The following is a 17943-nucleotide window of genomic DNA, read 5'->3' as shown; positions in this document are numbered from 1 at the left end:
AATTTGTATGGTGCATTAACTAACCTGACTCCTTGGATTTGTCCAGCCCTGGGGTAAAGCTGCCCCATATTAGGGCTCAAACTCACTAGCAGGCTTTTTTAAGCACTAGTGATTTGAAAAAGCTCTTGCTAATGCAATGCTATGGGAGGATTTTTATAAAATCACATCGCTCAAGTGGGATCACACCCATAGCATTACATTAGTAAGAGCTTTTCAAATCACAAAGCGCTCAGAAAAGCACTCCTACTGGGTTCCAGGCCTTACTCCTTATCAATAGAGCATTTATAATCCACTATGGTGAGACCAGATATCCCACTGGCTCTCTATTATTCACAAATCCAGTACCTCCTCACTGTCTGTAGTTTGCAGACATGCACCACTGTACACTAGTATTGATGTATGCCTGTCTGCTAGTCTGACAGCTTCCCTCTACTCTGCTCGCAAATCTTCAACTGCTGTCTACATCCGTGTGTGACAGGATTACACGAATATATCTGTGATCTGTAAACTGCAACAAATTTGATCACTACTCTGTAATCCATTATTGTTCCCAGATGACTGAGAATCAGACCCGACGTGTAGATTACACACATGTAAGTACTGCAGTTACACATAGCTATTGGGCAGCAATGAGGAGTTTGCAGTGCAAATAACTGGGGCCTAGCAAATTCATAGACAAGGCGACCAACAACACTGTGTCTATTGTATGTGTATTGACTGCTACTCATTGGAACAATAGCCAGCTAAAGAGATCTCCAATACCTTCAGGGGAGAACAAAAATTCAGTAATGCTTTAAAATTGCATTTTTGAATGATGGCAATTTGGAGTTGATTTGGCATATTTATATTATAAGTACACTTATGTTTAATCTACATATCTTTGCAGCGAGAAGGAATCAGTACGGCATTCAGTGCAGCTTCTTCCAGACACTGTATGGTGATTCAGATCCTTTTCAGCTGTCTTGTTCAATGCTATGAAAGCAGCTCTTTCTCTTCCTCCAGTTCTGTACTTCTCACAGCTGCATCATTTCTATTACTTTGTAGTGCCGGATCTTCAGGGACAAGCAAACGCTGAAATATACATGGATGAGGAGCTCAGAAGTGACAGCCCCGCTCCGCAGATGCCTTCTCCTTGTATAAACTTGCTAAAGAGCTCCTTAAACCCTCCTGACAGGATGAAGAGAACCCCACTCTATATAGCTGGACAGAAAGGCACGGGAACGGTCAATTAAAATCCGTATAAAGTTTTTGAATTTGCTCATATTATGAGATGTTTTTCAAGGCATTTATATATACAACCGGTGCAGGCAAATTTGGGCGCTGGGTGAAGCTGAACGATGGCTCACACTGATCTTGCTATACTCCTGCCCCAAAACTACTCCCCAACTAACATGTGGCTATTGCTTGCATTCGAATAACACAGTTTTTACTGTAATTTTGGCTTCGGCTACTGCTGGGGCCCAAATGATACAGTCAGCGCTGCTATGGCTGCAATTGGCATTACGGCCTATGGCGTCATCCAAATCCCAGCTTTGCCCAAATTAGCGGTTGTGTTTTTAAAGTAAACTGTCCACTGAAGACAGACATTCAAAAATTCAGCAAATATTTTTAAATATGTAAGCCCTCCTTCAGGCACATCCGTTTTTCTAGTCCTGCTTAAAGAGGAACTCCAGCCTAAACAAACATACTGTCATTAAGTTACATTAGTTATGGTAATTAAAATAGATAGGTAATATAATCTCTTACCCACCCTGTCAATGTTTGATTTCATGAGGGCAGCCATCTTTTTGGTTGAAAGGAGGTGACAGGGAGCATGAGACACAGTTCCAACTGTCCTGTGTGCTGATCACCCCTCCCAGTTGCTAGGCAACGTGAACAACAACATAGGAAATCCCATCAGGCTTTGCATAGCATCAGGGGAAAAAACGCCCGTCAGTTTTCTTTGATGGGTGGAGCTTAGCAAAAAAAAAATGCAGCTAAAAATGATGCTTTGGTAAGAAAAACAAAGTTCTGATGGTGTGAAACTGTTAAAGAAACGCCAAGCCTTTTCAGTTCTGCTGAGTAGATTTTTAGTCCGGAGGTTCACTTTAAGCTGGCCATACACTTACAAATTTCTGCCCAATGTTCCAAAACGATCTATTCCTCTCTAAATATATTCGAATCACAAGGAATCAATTCCTACCACACACTGCACATCAATTTCTAATACAGCCCAGCTGGGAATCTATTGAAAATTCATGAAATATGTTGGCACCTTTAGAAATACAATAAATAAACCGGAGCATTGCACTGTTGCAGTGCAAAACTATGGACCTTCAAACTACCAATGCTCTCGCCCCATCCCCGATCAACGCACATTTTCCTGTCCTGTCCAATCAATACTTTCGCTTGATTGTTAGTCAAAATCCATAAAAATTCTATCAATCTGATATTTTTGGGGAATCGATTCCCAACAGATGAATTGAGTCTGTAGGGAATTAAATGGAAAATCTGATGAGGGTATGAGCATCTTTACAGTGTGCATGCAACTTGATTAACCAAATGTAAAATATTGTCTTACATTGCAGCAGATTTCTGTCCCGGTGTTGTGTCTGATTGCGCTGCCTGTTAATTTGCGCTGCCCCGCATGCACAGTAGGAGATGTGCAGTCACAGTTCCTATTTAATTGTGCTGCTGGTGGTAAAATATTAAAGATCTCTGCTTCTACACATCATACACTCCCCAAATTTTTGAGGGTAGGGAGGGGACCCCCCGAGCTACCTCTATGCTAAATTGCAGCCCCCAAGCCCCACTGGTTCCCGAGATAGGTTTCTGTAATCTATCTCCTGAACCAGCGGGGCTCGGGGGCTGCAATTTGGCATAGAGGTCGTTCGGGGGATCCCCTCCCAACCCTGAGAATTTGAGGAGTGTATGATGAGTGGAAGCGGAGATATTTACTATTTTACCACCAGCAGCATAATTACCTTCACACTGAGCATGCGTGCTACTCAGTGTGGAAGGGAGCTTCCGGGCAGCGCAATCAGACATTACACCGGCTGCCAGCTCCTGCTTGCTTGGACTGTTCACACCAGATTGACCAATAAAGGAGAATGTCCCACCTCCTCACTAAATAACCATCCTCTATTGGCTGCTGGAGACTGACAAAAAGGTCAGCCGAGTGTAGAGGAGCTTCACTACCACCACTAGCTTTCTGCTTCTTCATAGACTTCAGCAACATTCAGGTAGCAAAGCTATATTTTCTGATAGATACGAATCACCAATAGTGATGGGTCTCATGATCTCTTTAGAAACAGACAGCACTATTTGGTGGGCAAAATGGTTAAGTGAACGTTCTCATTTTACTGTCCCTTTCTTTCTTTTCAAAACATTTGAATGTGGTTGTTCGTCAATTACATTGATACAACTCCTGTATGTCCTTAAAGGGAAGGTGCAAGCAAAATAAAAAAATGAGTTTCACTTACCTGGGGCTTCTACCAGCCCCATGCAGCCATCCTGTGCCCTCAAAGTCACTCACTGCTGCTGCTCCAGTCCGTTACTGGTTCAATGCGTACATTTTTTTGCGTTGCACCACTAACGCGTAAAAATGTATGTGTTAATATCCCTGCACTAGCGGGAATGCGTAAAAATGTACGCAATGCGTCCCGCCGACCTCCGAGGTCGGCAAGCTGCCAGCGGGGGACTGGAGCAGCAGTGAGTGACTACAAGGGCACAGGATGGCTGCATGGGGGGGGTAGAAGCCCCAGGGAAGTGAAACTCATTTTTTTTATTTTGCTTGGACCTTCCCTTTAACATTTTACAAAAAACACGGTTTTCAAAAAACAAATACAAGGCACAGGTATTGACATCTGTAAAAAGAAACCATTGCACAACTGGCAAGTACAAAAGTGCCATAGCAGTCAAACTAGGCCATATAGCGTAGCTGGATAGGAGCCCCCTCACCAGTCACTTTCTGCAGCACAGACGTTATGGTTTTGCTGCCCAAAACAATTTGTGATCACTTTGGCCTATGTCTTGAGGTTGCAGCAGTCTGTCAGTCAGAGACACTAACTGACTAATGATACATTCCACAGTGACTGATTCCCAGGTGCAAAAGACAGGCTTTTCCTGTACAGACAACAACATGACAGCTGAAAACATCTTCATTTTTTTTTGTCTGTCAAAGGTTTAATGTTTTTACATACCATTAGATTGCTGTAGGTGGCAATCTTTGCCTGGAGTGTAGTCTGTGTCCTGCAAACTTGTCATTAGAAAAGCAGGATGATGCAAGCCAAGCTGTAGCCCACAGAGCTTGCTATTAACACTGCAGGGAACAAGAGCTGTACAGAAGCGTGGCTCTAGTACCGCATACGTTTGCATGGTGCAGACGGAGCGGTTTCCAGTGGGCGGGGTTAGAGATATTTGCGAACAGCTATGGGCAGGCTGGCCCCGTACTACTTCCAGGTCGCAATGTCCCAGAGTAGAATGGATGCCCGTGGCCGCACGCTTCCATTAGTACGCATGCCCAAGCCTGGCGGTGTGCGTCCTTGATTGCGCGCCTGTGGCTGGGCATGCTTTGCGCGTGTGTGACGTCACAACGCGTGCCCTCCTACAGACGCGCAATCAAGGACGCACTTCGCCGGGCCTAGGCATGCGTACTAATGGACGCATGCGGCCACGGACACGAGTACTACTCCGGGACATAGCAACCCCGAAGTAGTATTGCCCATTGATGTTCGATGGTGAGCAGTTCACCAACATCTCTAGGTGGGGTAAGTAGGAGAACAAAGCACCTGCTTGTTATAATAATTGGCACACTGGATATTTCAAGTGAACCGGAGATGAGAGCGATATGGACGCTGCCAGATTTCCTTTTAAACAATACCAGTGGCCTGGCAGCCCAGCTGATCTATTTGGCTGCAGTAGTGTCTGAATCACACCAGAAACAAGCATGCAGCTAATCTTGTCATATATGACAATAATGTCAAAAACTCCTGATCTGCATATGCTTGTTCAAGGTCTGTGGCTAAAAGTATTAGAGGCAGAGGACCAGCAGGAGTGCCAGGCAACTGGTATTGCTTAGAAGGAAATAAATATGGCAGCCTCCATATCCCTGTTGCTTCATGTGTCCTTTAAACAAGCTTGGGGGACATCTGTACTCACAGTATATTCTTGGTCATCTAGCTTGTTTGCGTAGGAAGCTTTTGATCTGTGTGAAGATGGACTTTACAGTTTGTAGTTTAGTAGGGCTGAACGATTTTAGGAATAAATTGAATTGCGATTTTACTGTCAGAAATTGTGATTTAGATTCAATTCACGATTTTCTTCAAATCAAGCTTTAGCACTAAAATGACAATGTACAGTAACATTTACAAACATGCACTGACAGTAAATGACATCATACTATCAAATCAAATTGAAAGTATGATGTAATTTTCTGTCATGTTTGTACATGTTACTGCATTGTGAATGTATTGCTATTAAACTAATGCAAACGTGTGTGACCGAAGGAGACGGGGGTTAAGTTTAGTTAACCAGTCCAGAAGTGCTGATCCTATGCATATCATTCTCCTCATCATGAAAAGTGTTGGCTCCTGTTTACCCAGCCTCTCCTGTGCCCCCACACCCATGCCTGATAACAACCCACAGCCAGCACAGCTGCTGACACCACGTACGCACATACAGGACTTCATGCATACAATACACTGGCGTAAACTGTCTATAGGCGACCGGTCAGCGCTGCCTCCCACCCTAACAGCGGAGCGGTATAAAAACAGCACAAGAGATTTGGGTGCAACCGGCGCCACCATAGGCCATACTAGGAATCGCTCAATGAGTGATTTGGACTTGTGCAGGAGCAGGGTGAGCTGTTTATCGGCTTTGCCCTGTGCTGAAATCTCCCGACGGCAATGTAATAGGCATGCGCTAACAGAACCCTGGCAGCAGTATATATGACATCCCCCGTATGCTTCGGGAGAACTGCAGTGATGTGCGCCTCAGCACTCACCACACCAGCCCAACAGCGAGCTTGGCCAGCAACCCACGTCTTCATACATTATACCCCCCCTCCCTCCCCCGCTGTGCCAAGCACTGGCCAATACAGCTCTCGCAATGCAACTGCCATCCAGCTACCCGCGCTCACCACTCCTCATCATGCAAAGTGCTGGCTGCGCTCCACTTTACTACAGCGTGCTTCCTCCTTCCGGCCGGAAGAAGGCAGCGCGCTGTAGAGATGTGGAACGCGGCCAATACTTCGCGTGTGAGGAGAATAATTATATGCATGGAAAAAAAAACCCCACTGATTTGACAATTACGTAATCGTCTTGCCCCATATTGGTTTTAAAATGGTATATCGTTCAGCCCTAATTTATAAATCTATAGCACATTAAAAAAAAAAATCAACTTTTAAAGCGGTTTAAAGAGACACTGAAGCGAAAAAAAATATATGATATAATGAATTGGTTGTGTACTATGACTAATTACTAGAAGGTTAGCAGCAAAGAAAATATTCTCATATTTTTATTTTCAGGTATAAAGTGTTTTTTTCTAACATTGCATCGTTCTCTAATATGTGCAGATTACACAACACTCAGAATTCAAAATGATTCTTTCAGAGCAGTCTGTGAACTAATGACCTCTCCTCTGGCAGAGGAAAAGTAAAAAATTAACTAACAGTTGAGATAATAAAAGTCAGATAACAGCCCTCTCCACGACTTTGAAAGTCCTAGAAATGAATGGCTTTTTTGCATAGAGATAACAACTGGAGTTTCTTAACTCTTCCTGTACTGGAAACAATTAGACTGATGTATCTGATCTTAATGTTTTATTTCTTAGCTGTACTACACATACAAATCATAATATCATAATTTTTTTTTCGCTTCAGTGTCTCTTTAAAACTCTGACAAATTTTTCAACAAAAATGTGTTTTCCTACTTTTTATAATCCATACAATTATTATCATATTTACTTTTGCGCACAAGTATTATTATTAATTTAGACATAACTTCCCAACGTTCAGTTAATTTATTTTTAAAGCTGCTGGTGCATTTTATTCATAACTGTTGTAATTCTGTTGTGAATGCAGACATCAGTGATTTCTGACCTTCACCCCAGGACTCATCAGCTGAAGTCCTGCACAGCCAGAGAATGTTTACATAAATGTATCAAGTAAAGAATGTGTACAAAAGATAAGCTTAACAGCAGTTCCAATGCGTTCTCCCTGCAGAAAAGTCAGCCCTGTGATGTAACCCTTTGAATGCGGTTTTACTTAATTGTGTTAGTATATTATATGCTGTAAATAATCTTTTAGAGCAAAGAAAAAAGTCTGGGTTATATTCCGCTTTAAAGTAGAATTCAAGGGACAGAAAAACAGCCCATCGACATCCACCCACTGCAGATTATTGGTTACAGAATTAAATAAAATATCCATTTAGATACCCTAAGACTGAATTTGTAGTCTGAGACTTCTGCAGGCGGCTTCCACTGCCTATGGAGGAGGAGTACTATGCTACAGGCTAGTGACAAAGTACCACAATAAAGCAGAATTCATGAATATTTTCCTTTAAATGAGTCTTCCCCACCCATCATCACAGTGGAAAATATTTGTAAAAAAAAAAAAAAAAAAGAAATGCTTGTAAACATCTGTTTGAAAAGTTGAAACTTGGGTTTCCACTAAAGGAGATACAGAAAATATCTTCAATGAATCAGTGCATGAAGGAACCAATAAGAGATATGAGCTGGAACATTTGAAGTGTTTGTGTACTACAATTATCTTCTACAGCTCTGCTACACTAATACTGGGTATACCCAACACAAGACAACACCTTCAAGGTTTTTGTTTCTGGGGATGTTTAAATAAGTTATGGGATAAAAGCCAATAATTTATTTTTGAATCTGGCCTTGTAGAAGAGCAAAAGAACAGGGGGACACGGAGGTCGATGTAATGTATTAGGTCATCACAACAGGAGGTTGTCAAGTATAGAGAATACACTCAAGTGTGAGCTGCTGTGAGAAGCAACCACTCGTAGAAGCAAGTGGGAAAATACAGTTCCCACTCTGCCTTGTGTTAGGTTAAGGTTGTGGCTCCAATTTTTTTCTTTAAACTTTTGGAAATGTTAAGTTAAAGTTAAACCTCTAAAGCCCAATCTACAAGATACGATTCTTTGTACGATTCGATTACGATTCTATTTACGATCCGATTAAATCCGACATGTTCGATCAGGATTTGATTCAATTCAATTTGCCATTGCAAAACAATGGCAAATCGAATTGAATCGAATCCTGATCGGACATGTCGGATTTAATCGTATAGTAAATAGAATCGTAATCGAATAGTACAAAGAATCGTATCGTGTAGATTGGGCTTAAGAGGGGTGACTGGGATACTATGTAGAGTGACTATGTAGAGTGCCCAAAAATATTCTAAGAACAATTAAGTCATAAACACACAAGGACCTATCTTCTAATCTAGAAGACTCACGTGTAAAGTTCAAAAGTATTTTATTTAGATTCAGCACTTCAGAGACAACAAATTTCGCAGTGTAAGCTGCTTCATGAGGTCAAATGCTGGGCTGTTAATAAAAGAGCTTTGTGGCTTGGGGTGCCAGATACGTCTGGCTGCTCACTTCTCTATTTAAAAAGTACCTCAAAGTAAAGAGAGGCAAAAGGTGTCCAGTGACAGTGCTGTATATTTAAAGAGAATCTGTACTCTAATATTCTTACAATAAAAAGCATACCATTCTATTCCTTATGTTCCCCTGTGCCCCTCTGTGCTGTTTCTGTCACTCCCTGCTGCAATCCTGGCTTGTAATTAACAGTTTTAGGCAGTGTTTACAAACAAATGACTGGCTTCTAACCAGAGTATCATAGGCTGAGAACAGCTTACTGTGTGGATTCATGCAGAGCTTGGAGGGGGTGTGTAAAGCTTCTGCCAATGACAAGCAGTGCTGCACATTCCACACATTCCAGCCTCTTGCCGACAGACACGACAGAGGAAAGAAGATAAGATTTATTACAGAGACAGTGCAACTAGAAAAGGTTGCAGTAAGACAGACCACATCAGAACAGGTATAGGAACTTATAGAATAGAAAAAATAAGGCTCAAAATTTTGTTACAGTGTCTCTTTAAATACAGAAAGTGAACAGTGATGTCACTTCCTGTATACAGCCCTGTCATCAGGAAACGCTCGCCTCTCTTCCCTGCGGATCCCCACTGATATGAGTTCTAAAGTATGCCGCCGGGCAAGCACAGCGTGCAAGGGGGATCAAGATTTTGTGGAGGACAGGTCTCCTACTCAAGTTACGAGAAGCACCACCCCAGAGCCTAAGGCACGGGGACCTATGTGCCCCCCCAAATCTGGTATTCCACACCTATTCCCAGACCCGTATCACCAGGACAAGTTCAGGAAATTGGCATGTTGGAACACGCCCCTCTGACAAGACACTGCAAGGCATGTGTAACCAGGTTTAGACGCAGTACCCCTTCCCTTAAAGGGACGCTTAAGCCAGGAATAAACAAATCAGCTTTACTTGCCTGAGCCTTCTACCGGCCTCCTGCAGCCGCCCTGTGCCCTCGCAGTCATTCATGAAGCCTCTGGTCCCCCGCCGCCAGCTAGTTTTGTTTTCGCTGACAGGCCCTGACAGAGAGTCGGCGGGCTTTCTGCGCCTGCGCAGGCCTGGCCACGCGTATCCTTTGTCGTGTCCCTGACCGCAATAGCGTCCTGCACAGGCGCAGGACGCTATTGTGGATGGGAATGGAAAAAAAAGTGTGGCCAGGCCTCTAATCGAAAACAAAACTAACTGGCGGCAGGGGACCGGAGGCTCTGTGAGTGACTGCAAGGGCACAGGGCGGTTGCAGGGGGCTGGTAGAAGCCAAGTAAAACTGTTTTTTTTAAATTTCTGACTTAAGTGTCCCTTTAAGCACCAGAAGTGTTGGGGCAGGAAGTGTCCAGCAGTCACATAGCTGCACGTTCAGACTCCTAGCATTGTAGCACAGGAGCCAAGGTAGTGGATGTTTTATCCTAAAGGTGTAAAGCAAGTGGGGAGACAAATTTGTACATCACCAACATCAGTGCTGTACAAGCTATTCACACTATATACAGAAAAGAGTAAAGAAAACAATTTTGCCACTAGATGGATAACTTAGCTAGAACTGAAAAATGACAATCCTCTTTACTGGGTTCAAACTGAATGATTGTCCCAAATGAAAAACAAAAGAAAACACAAGCAAGTTTTATAGCAAAGAACTCTGATACCTTGTTTGTAAAAATCTCAACAGACCTATGGTTCTCAAAGCAGGACTCCTTGAATTGAGTAAATTAGCCTTTTTATCTCACTTGAGCACCTGTCTCACAGAGAACATCAAATATTGGAGTGGATTTGCTGAAATGGCAGTGCAGAGGAGTGAAATGTGGAAAACTAATACACACAATCCATCACAATCCCAGACACTCTCTCCCTGCGACTACAATGGCATTTAAAAAATATGTTTCTCAGAGATCTGCTGTATCTCTGTAAAAGTCCAAGATCATAAGTAACTCACTGCAAGTCTTTTGTGTGTATGACATATAAAAATGGCTGACACGTCATGCTGGGACTTGCAGTTCCATAGAGACTTGCATATGAACAGATGGAGCCACATGACATGCTATCACCTGGAAAACTCTTGACAATCTACTTCAGAGCAATAATAGTTTAAGTTAGAGACTCTGTAACAAAATTTTCAGCCTTATTTCTTCTATCCTATAAGTTCTTATACCTGTTCTAATGTGCTCTGGCTTACTGCAACCTTTCCTAGTTGCACAGCGGCTTTATTATCTCTGTTATATAATCTAATCTTTCCTTTGTCAGCTTTGTCGGCTGAGGCAGGAATGTGCTGCTTGTGATAAGTAGAAGCCCTCCAAGCTCTGTATGAACCACAGACTGAGCTTCTCTCAGCCTATCACATGCTGGTTAGCAGCCATGTCTTGTTTGTAAACACTGCCTAAAACTGGCAATTACAAGGCAGGATTGCAGCAGGGAGTGGCAGAAACAGCACAGAGGGGCCAAGGAGAACATAATGAATAGAATGGTATGCTTTTTATTGTAAGAATTTTAGAGTACAGATTCTCTTTAACCACTTAAGGACCAGGCCATTTTTACCTGATCTGTGTTGCGTGGGCTCTCCAGCCCACAGCACAAATCAGGATAGAGCTAGGGCGACCAGACTTCCCCCCCCCCTTTTTTCCCCAGGGGGGAAATGTCCTGCTGGGGGGGGGGGGGGGGGGGGGTCTGATCGCCGCCGGCTATTTTCGTTTTGCGGGGGGCTCCTCAAAGCCCCCCTCCGTAGCGAGTTTCGGCCTCCTTGAACTTCCCTCCCTCCCCTCCTTCCACTGGGCGGCGCAGGACGGAGATCCGTCCTGCACGGCCTCTAATAGGCTTCAGCCTATAAGACTGCGGCGATCCCTGGCCAATCAGAGGCTGGGGATCGCCAATCTCCTTTATGGCGCTGCTGCGCAGCAGCGCCGTATGATGTAAACAGCAGAGATTTCTTCCCCGCGTGTTCACAATTAGCCTGCGAGCCGCGATCGGAGGCTCGCAGGCTGTTCACGAGACACCCTCCGTGAACGGACATGGAAAGGCCGCTCGAACGAGCGGCCGTTTCCATGGGAAACCACTTGCGACCTGCCTATCGGCATTAGGCGGTTATTAAGTGGTTAAGGGTGGGGGCCAGTTTAAAGCTTTGTACTTTTAACAATGAAAGGAATTTTGCAGCTGTACTTATTAAATGCACTATGCAGTAATATCCTAAAGTGCATTTAGTAAATTAACACTACTTGCAGTGTGTATAACACTATTGTTCCAGGTTCCTATTCTATAGCAGCCTTCAGGGTATTCATTGCACATCCTGTGCACCTGTTCACTGTAAGCTTGTACAATACATGCTGCTTATACTCTGAAAAAGAAGTGCTATACACAACCTGGAATTACATTGCATTCAAGGTCTCATGAGAAACACTGTTCACAAGGGGGAAAGGAAAGGCCAGAAGAGTCACATGCCAACAGAGTTACTACACAGGCTGTCGGACAGAAGCAAAAACTATGACTGTAGAGTGGCTGTAGCAGTGCCACAATGTGACGACAGAGATATCTTGCGGTAAAGTCACTAAAGTAGCTGCTAATCCTCTGGCTGCTGCTGAATGTCAACTTGGAAGTGTTACGGTGAGGATGTGTCTACTATGAAATTATAGACGATGGGAATTTTTTTTACCCTTCAGTTTGTGGATAGAGCAGGGAAGGGTGGAACATCTGTCTGGGCTTATTGCTGTGTTCCTGTTAGGAAGATTTCCCATCACTTCCTACTGTGTCACTGACAGAATAGAGTGAGGAGACATTTCCGGCAGATACAGAAGAAAAAAAAAAAAGCCATTTTCAGTAGTATGGAGAAGGACAAGATCCATAGTCAGTCTATTTGTTGTCCCTGTAGGTGACCTTAAAGAGACTAAACAACAAAGTAACAACACTTTCAGCCTTATTTCTTCTATCCTATAAGTTCCTATACCTGTTCTAATGTGCTCTGGATTACTGCAGCCTTTTCTAGTTGCACAGTGGCTGTGTTATCTGTTATATAATCTAATCTTCTTTCCTCTGACGGCTTTGTCGGGCTCAGGCAGGAATGTGCTGTCTGCTGTTATACAATGTGCAATAGTACCTGCCGGCCACAGAGTAGTTTCAATTATTGTGGGGAGTCCAGTGCGGTGAGAGGTCCATCAAACCCCTCATATGAGTTCCAATCAATCGTGCAATCCACATCGGACTCGACCCTCCATAGATGATTCAACTGATTTTTATTGTATCCATTAGCGGTGATATAGCACACTGAAAGCACAACGTTTCGGGCAAAGGCCCTTTCTCAAGTGCTCCACTTGAGCACTTGAGAAAGGGCCTTTGCCCGAAACGTTGTGCTTTCAGTGTGCTATATCACCGCTAATGGATACAATAAAAATCAGTTGAATCATCTATGGAGGGTCGAGTCCGATGTGGATTGCACGATTGACTGTCTGCTGTTATAGGCAGAAGCTATACACACCATCTCCATGCTCTGTGTGAGTCACAGACTGAGCTTCTCTGAGCCTATCACAAGCTGGTTAGTTTGTTTGTAAACACTGCCTAAAACTGGCAATTACAAGCCAAGATTGCAGCAGGGAGTGGCAGAAACGGCACAGAGGGGCCCAGAAGAACATAATGAATAGAATGGTATGCTTTTTATTGTAAGAATGTTAGAGTACAGATTCTCTTTAAGTCCAGTTTGGGGGAGATATTCACTTCCTAATGAATGGGCTTGTTTACATATGTGTTTCTGTGTCCAAAAACCTGAAAGCTTGCTGCTTTTTTCCTGGGCACTGCACTTTTTCCCATTATAGTAAAAACCCTGTTATTCAGCAGTCTCAAGCAACCAGAAAAACATTCTGGGCTTGAAAGACGCATAAATCTTCTTTTACACTTCTTTATAAACCTGTGTTACAATAAGCCTGTCCTTTGTCCTAATTTGTTTTTAATTACTGTATTTTAACATTAATACAGAGTTTATGGTAACTATACAGTGTGGGGTATAGTACTGTTTTTTTTTTAGTCAGGCCTATTTTTCACATCGACTCAAGCAACCAGAAACAACACTTATCCAGCATCAGCCAATACCCGTTGGTGCTGGATAATGGGGGTTTTAACTGTATAATGTACTGTAATGCGGCTGGAAACGCATACATTTTTATGCATCTGAATGTGCAGAAAAAAAAGTGTGAGCTTTTGAAGTCACCAATTACAAAAAAAATAACAAAGTGTATTGGGCAATGAATCACTAAACATGTTGCAGACCAACACAAAAAGGCCTGCTCAGAGTATTAAAACTTGCCTTTTAGGTCCAGTTCACAGCGGTCAGTTATGTTGTAGAATAATTCTGCATTCCTAATGGCAATTTTAACTCAATAGTGGTAGCTGGTACCACCTGCACCACCTATACACATAAAGAATGCCAAAAGGAGTTGTCCCTGCTATTACAAACAAGTGGCTGGATAGTGTACTGGTCAAGGGCACCGCCTTTGACATGGGAGACCATGGTTCGAATCCTGGCTAGGGTAAGTACCTATTCAGTAAAGGAGTTCAAGGCAAGACTCCCTAACATTGCAGGGTGGCCTCTTGAGCGTGTCCCTGTGGCTGCAGCGCTTTGAGTACGATAGGGGAAAAGCGCTATACAAATGTTCGCATTATTATTAAAGAGGTTCTCACAATATAGTTAACTAGAGAGTAAGTCCTGCTGCCCCAATTAATTTACATGTTATTGCCTGTAAAGCACCTGGTGTCATGAATCTCTGTAGTGTCATTTTTTTCTTTTAATAATTTCCTACTCATTCATGTAATAGTACAAAAGTAAAGTTCTTCATGAGACCCTGTAGTGCATCACTGCTTCTCTATCTGGTAGTAGGGTAGTATAGAGCTTTACTACCTCCCCAGCACAGATCATGCTATATACAGCCCCTGTGAGTCACCAAGGTTTGATCAGAAGATGGTTCAACAACGGTCTCCCTTCACCCCCCCTGTATGTTCGCCACCTACCCTTTGTATTTATGTAGAGTCTAGGCTATGATATCACCAGGGGGCCAGTAAGGTGGTGTAACTAGTGTGAGGGGTTGAGTATAGGTGTGGCATGGGCAAGAGAGGACATAGCAGCTTTTTGAATCTGGGAACCCTGACAAATTTCTGAAACTCATCTACTTTTAGTACAGGCTCATTACAACCGCCTACAAAAAGGATTCCCAGTGCTTATACTGTACAAGAAACCATACACATTTTGGGAAGGGCAAATGGTCACAACTGTCACCGTGGCTCACTTTAAGTTTTTTTTGCATAACATCAGCCTTGCTACAGTCTAAACACTAGACAGGGAGGCTGTAACCCATTACATGGGATTATACAGGGTCACATTAACATTCTTTGAGTCAGTAAAAATAACAAAGAAGAAATAATGTTCAGAAATACAGCTTAAATACCTTACATCAACTTGTGCTGATAAGGACTGAAATCCCCCCTTTATATTAGGCTTCTTAAACAGACAGTTTCCAATACCTGGCTCTCCACTGCAGTAGCACGTTGGTCAGCAGGTGTGTGCAGAGAACTAATTTCAGCTTAGGCCATGTCATACAGGCAACATCAACAAGTTGCTGCAACAAGCTGCTAGTGACTAGCTGCGTTTACTGGTAACTCCATTAACCTGCAATAAGTCTATCTGCAGCTGCAAATCACCCACACAACCCAAACCCTAGGAGTCTTGTCCGGGGGGGAAAAGACCAAATGAAGAGATGTGCACATCAGCTGCTCTGCTAACAAATAACAAGCTGGTGGCTACTAAAAATGGCAATGCTGTACTTTATTGCATTGTTCACTACAGAAATCCTTTATTCAACTGACCTGGTTACACTACTACAACATGTCACTTTTTAAAGTATGCTAAAAGCTTGTACCTAAAAACTATAAAGATTTTTTTTCTAGATGGTTATGGCCAGTGGCAGAGTTTTAGTTAGAGACACTGAGGTAGGAAGTAGGTTCACACTTGTCCCCTTTTTGTAAACTTTTTTTTATTTCTCCGTTTTGAGAAAAAATGCTTTTTTGCAGCCCTGGCCGTGGGTGAGTGGGCGCCATGCTGGAGGGGAGAGCAGGCAGGAAAGGGGGCAGCAGTGGGGAGAGTGGAGGGTCCCCCCCTTCCTCACCTAGGTACCCCTTCCCCACTCACCTTTCAGCTACTTTCTGTTTAAAATACTATAAAAATCAATGTTATAAAGCAAGCGGCGAGTGGGAAACTACTCACTTCCTTGCGCTCCACATCACTTCCTGTACTGCCGCCCTCTGTACTTCATTGGGCAACATACAGGAAGTGACGCGGCGAGCAGTGGAGCGCAAGTAAGTGAGTAGTTCCCCGCTCGCTTTATAATATTGATTTTTAAACTACTTAAGCAGAAACTACCTGGAGGGGGAGGGAGGAAGGGGAGACCCAGGTGGGGGTGGGGGTGGGAGGGGGTGGGGGAGGCGGAGAGAAACAACCCCCCTCCCCACCATCCGCTGCAAACCCCCCCTTCCCCTCCCGTCCTGGCTGCTACCCCCTCCAGCATGGCGTCCCCCTCCCCACCCAAAGGCAGGGCTGGAACACAGAAAACGGATCAGTTTCTATGTCAAAAGATGTCTGTGTAGATGGGGATCCGTTTTCCTATTGCCCTTCACTACTCCAGCGTGTATCAGGATCCATATGCGGCCCGTGAAAGTGCAGCAAATCCAGACCTTCCGTTCAGGATTTGAAAACGGGTCCCCCTAAATACAGACGGATCCGTTTTTCGTTTGCGTGAAGACGGCTGCTATCCTTGGCTCCAGTTTTGATCAGATTTTAAAAACTGAGTCACGGATACGTTTCCGGACCTAGTGTGAACCAGCTCTTACTGGAGTCATTCCAGCCCAAGGTGCTCAGGATTGCAAGAAACAAAAACATAGGAAAAGGGGCAAGTCCACGCTGATAAAGGTCCTGTGTTAGATGAGAGTAGAGGTTTAGAGTATCATAAATGCACATGTGTGGATGGTTCAAGCACACTGAAGAGCAGACAGGATGTAGTACCTTGTAACGCCTCCTTTGCTCTGGCCAGCTCCTGCTCTTTCTGCACCAGCTGGACCTTCAGCTCTGTAACTGACAGCACTTCTGCTGATCGGCTGTCGTGTGAGTCCTCCAGGTCTTTTGCTAACATTTCCTTCATTTGTCGGAGCAGGTGGACCTCATCTTGCAGCTGTGACACCTCTTCCCGTAGCAGCACTGCAAATGGCAAAGACATGCAAACATTAAAGAACTGTAAGCTATACCCCATGTATACCAGAAACATGAAGATTATTACTGAACTGTGAGAACTGTGCATAGTATTTGGAATCTGTTAAAAGATTTGTAATTTTGTCCAGCCAGTCCTGAGAATTTGGCAGTCCCTGGACAGCAGCGACCTCAAGTTTGCCCTCACAATGAATACAGCTTGGTCAACTTTCTATCCTTAGCCTAAAGATTGCTCATTTACTTATTACAGCCTTTAGATAGGTGAAACTGGGGAGAGGTGCTAAGTGAATGTGACCAAATTCCAAAGGACGCAATTAACCTTTTGCACACCGGAACCAACACAGACGAGTTATATAACATTCACAAAAATGTAGTTCATTCAAAATCCAGCCTAGGTTTTTGCAGTCCCAAATAGGTAGGTACACAGTTTTCTTCCAGCATTATACATGTTACAGGACCTTTTGTAGGATACAGAACAACAAAGGAGCCTCTGTGTAGTATTTTGCGACAACAAAGAATCATGCATGTTGTGAGGTGCATTGCAGTGCGGTAAGCCACCATACAAAGCAGCCGGTATACCACACTGCAATGCACTGCTGTGAATGTGGCCTAAGAAACAGGCACTGAATTTAAATGGAGTATGAATGCGCAAAGTATAGGGAATTGTGTTTCCAATGTTAGATGCGGTGCAGTGCATTACTCTAACTAGAATGCTAGCCTTGTCCTCTCAATATGGGATAGGCTGGTCAGGTAAGAGTAGGAACCTTTACTTGGCTTTATCTCCACTTCAATTAGTTTTAAGAATTGTAAAATAATTTTCTAAAATTTGTATTTGTGACAGTTTGTGGCCCTTTAAATGTCTCACACCTCCGTAAGGCTCTATCCAGCAATCGTCACGCTATAACTTCCTTGGCTTCCTGCCCTTACCCACAATCCTTTGCCAACTTGGGACAGTGTCCTAAACATCACCAGGCTTCCTGTCAGTGCAGAACCTGTTTGGATGGTTAACGTTACAAGTGTGAGCAATTAGAATAAATTATCGGCCAATTACTTTTCTGTGATTCATGGATTTGCACAAATAACAATCCCAGATGATCACAAAGAAAAACGGAAGGGGGAGGAAGGACAGGAGC

The 17943-nt window shown here is 43.6% G+C and overlaps 2 protein-coding genes across 6 annotated transcripts in view; one reads left to right on the top strand and one right to left on the bottom strand.

The window, feature by feature from the left end:
* Positions 1-1253, top strand: part of LOC137521377 (uncharacterized) — a 30285-nt gene extending 29032 nt beyond the window's left edge. For both annotated transcript variants that reach the window (XM_068240534.1, XM_068240533.1), the window contains one exon: positions 1045-1253. The gene's annotated coding sequence lies outside the window, so the exon portion shown is untranslated. The remainder of the gene's footprint in view (positions 1-1044) is intronic.
* The window catches only part of KAZN (kazrin, periplakin interacting protein), a 294829-nt gene that overhangs the window by 105904 nt on the left and 170982 nt on the right, over positions 1-17943 (bottom strand). For all 4 annotated transcript variants that reach the window (XM_068240530.1, XM_068240528.1, XM_068240529.1 and 1 more), the window contains one exon: positions 16610-16801. In XM_068240530.1, coding sequence (XP_068096631.1) covers positions 16610-16801 — 192 coding nt within the window. The remainder of the gene's footprint in view (positions 1-16609; positions 16802-17943) is intronic.

The sequence above is a fragment of the Hyperolius riggenbachi genome, chromosome 6, assembly GCF_040937935.1.
Source record: "Hyperolius riggenbachi isolate aHypRig1 chromosome 6, aHypRig1.pri, whole genome shotgun sequence".
In the NCBI taxonomy this organism is placed as follows: domain Eukaryota; kingdom Metazoa; phylum Chordata; class Amphibia; order Anura; family Hyperoliidae; genus Hyperolius; species Hyperolius riggenbachi.
The sequence above is the reverse complement of the archived record's forward strand: the minus strand, read 5'-3'. Positions and strand labels throughout refer to the sequence as shown.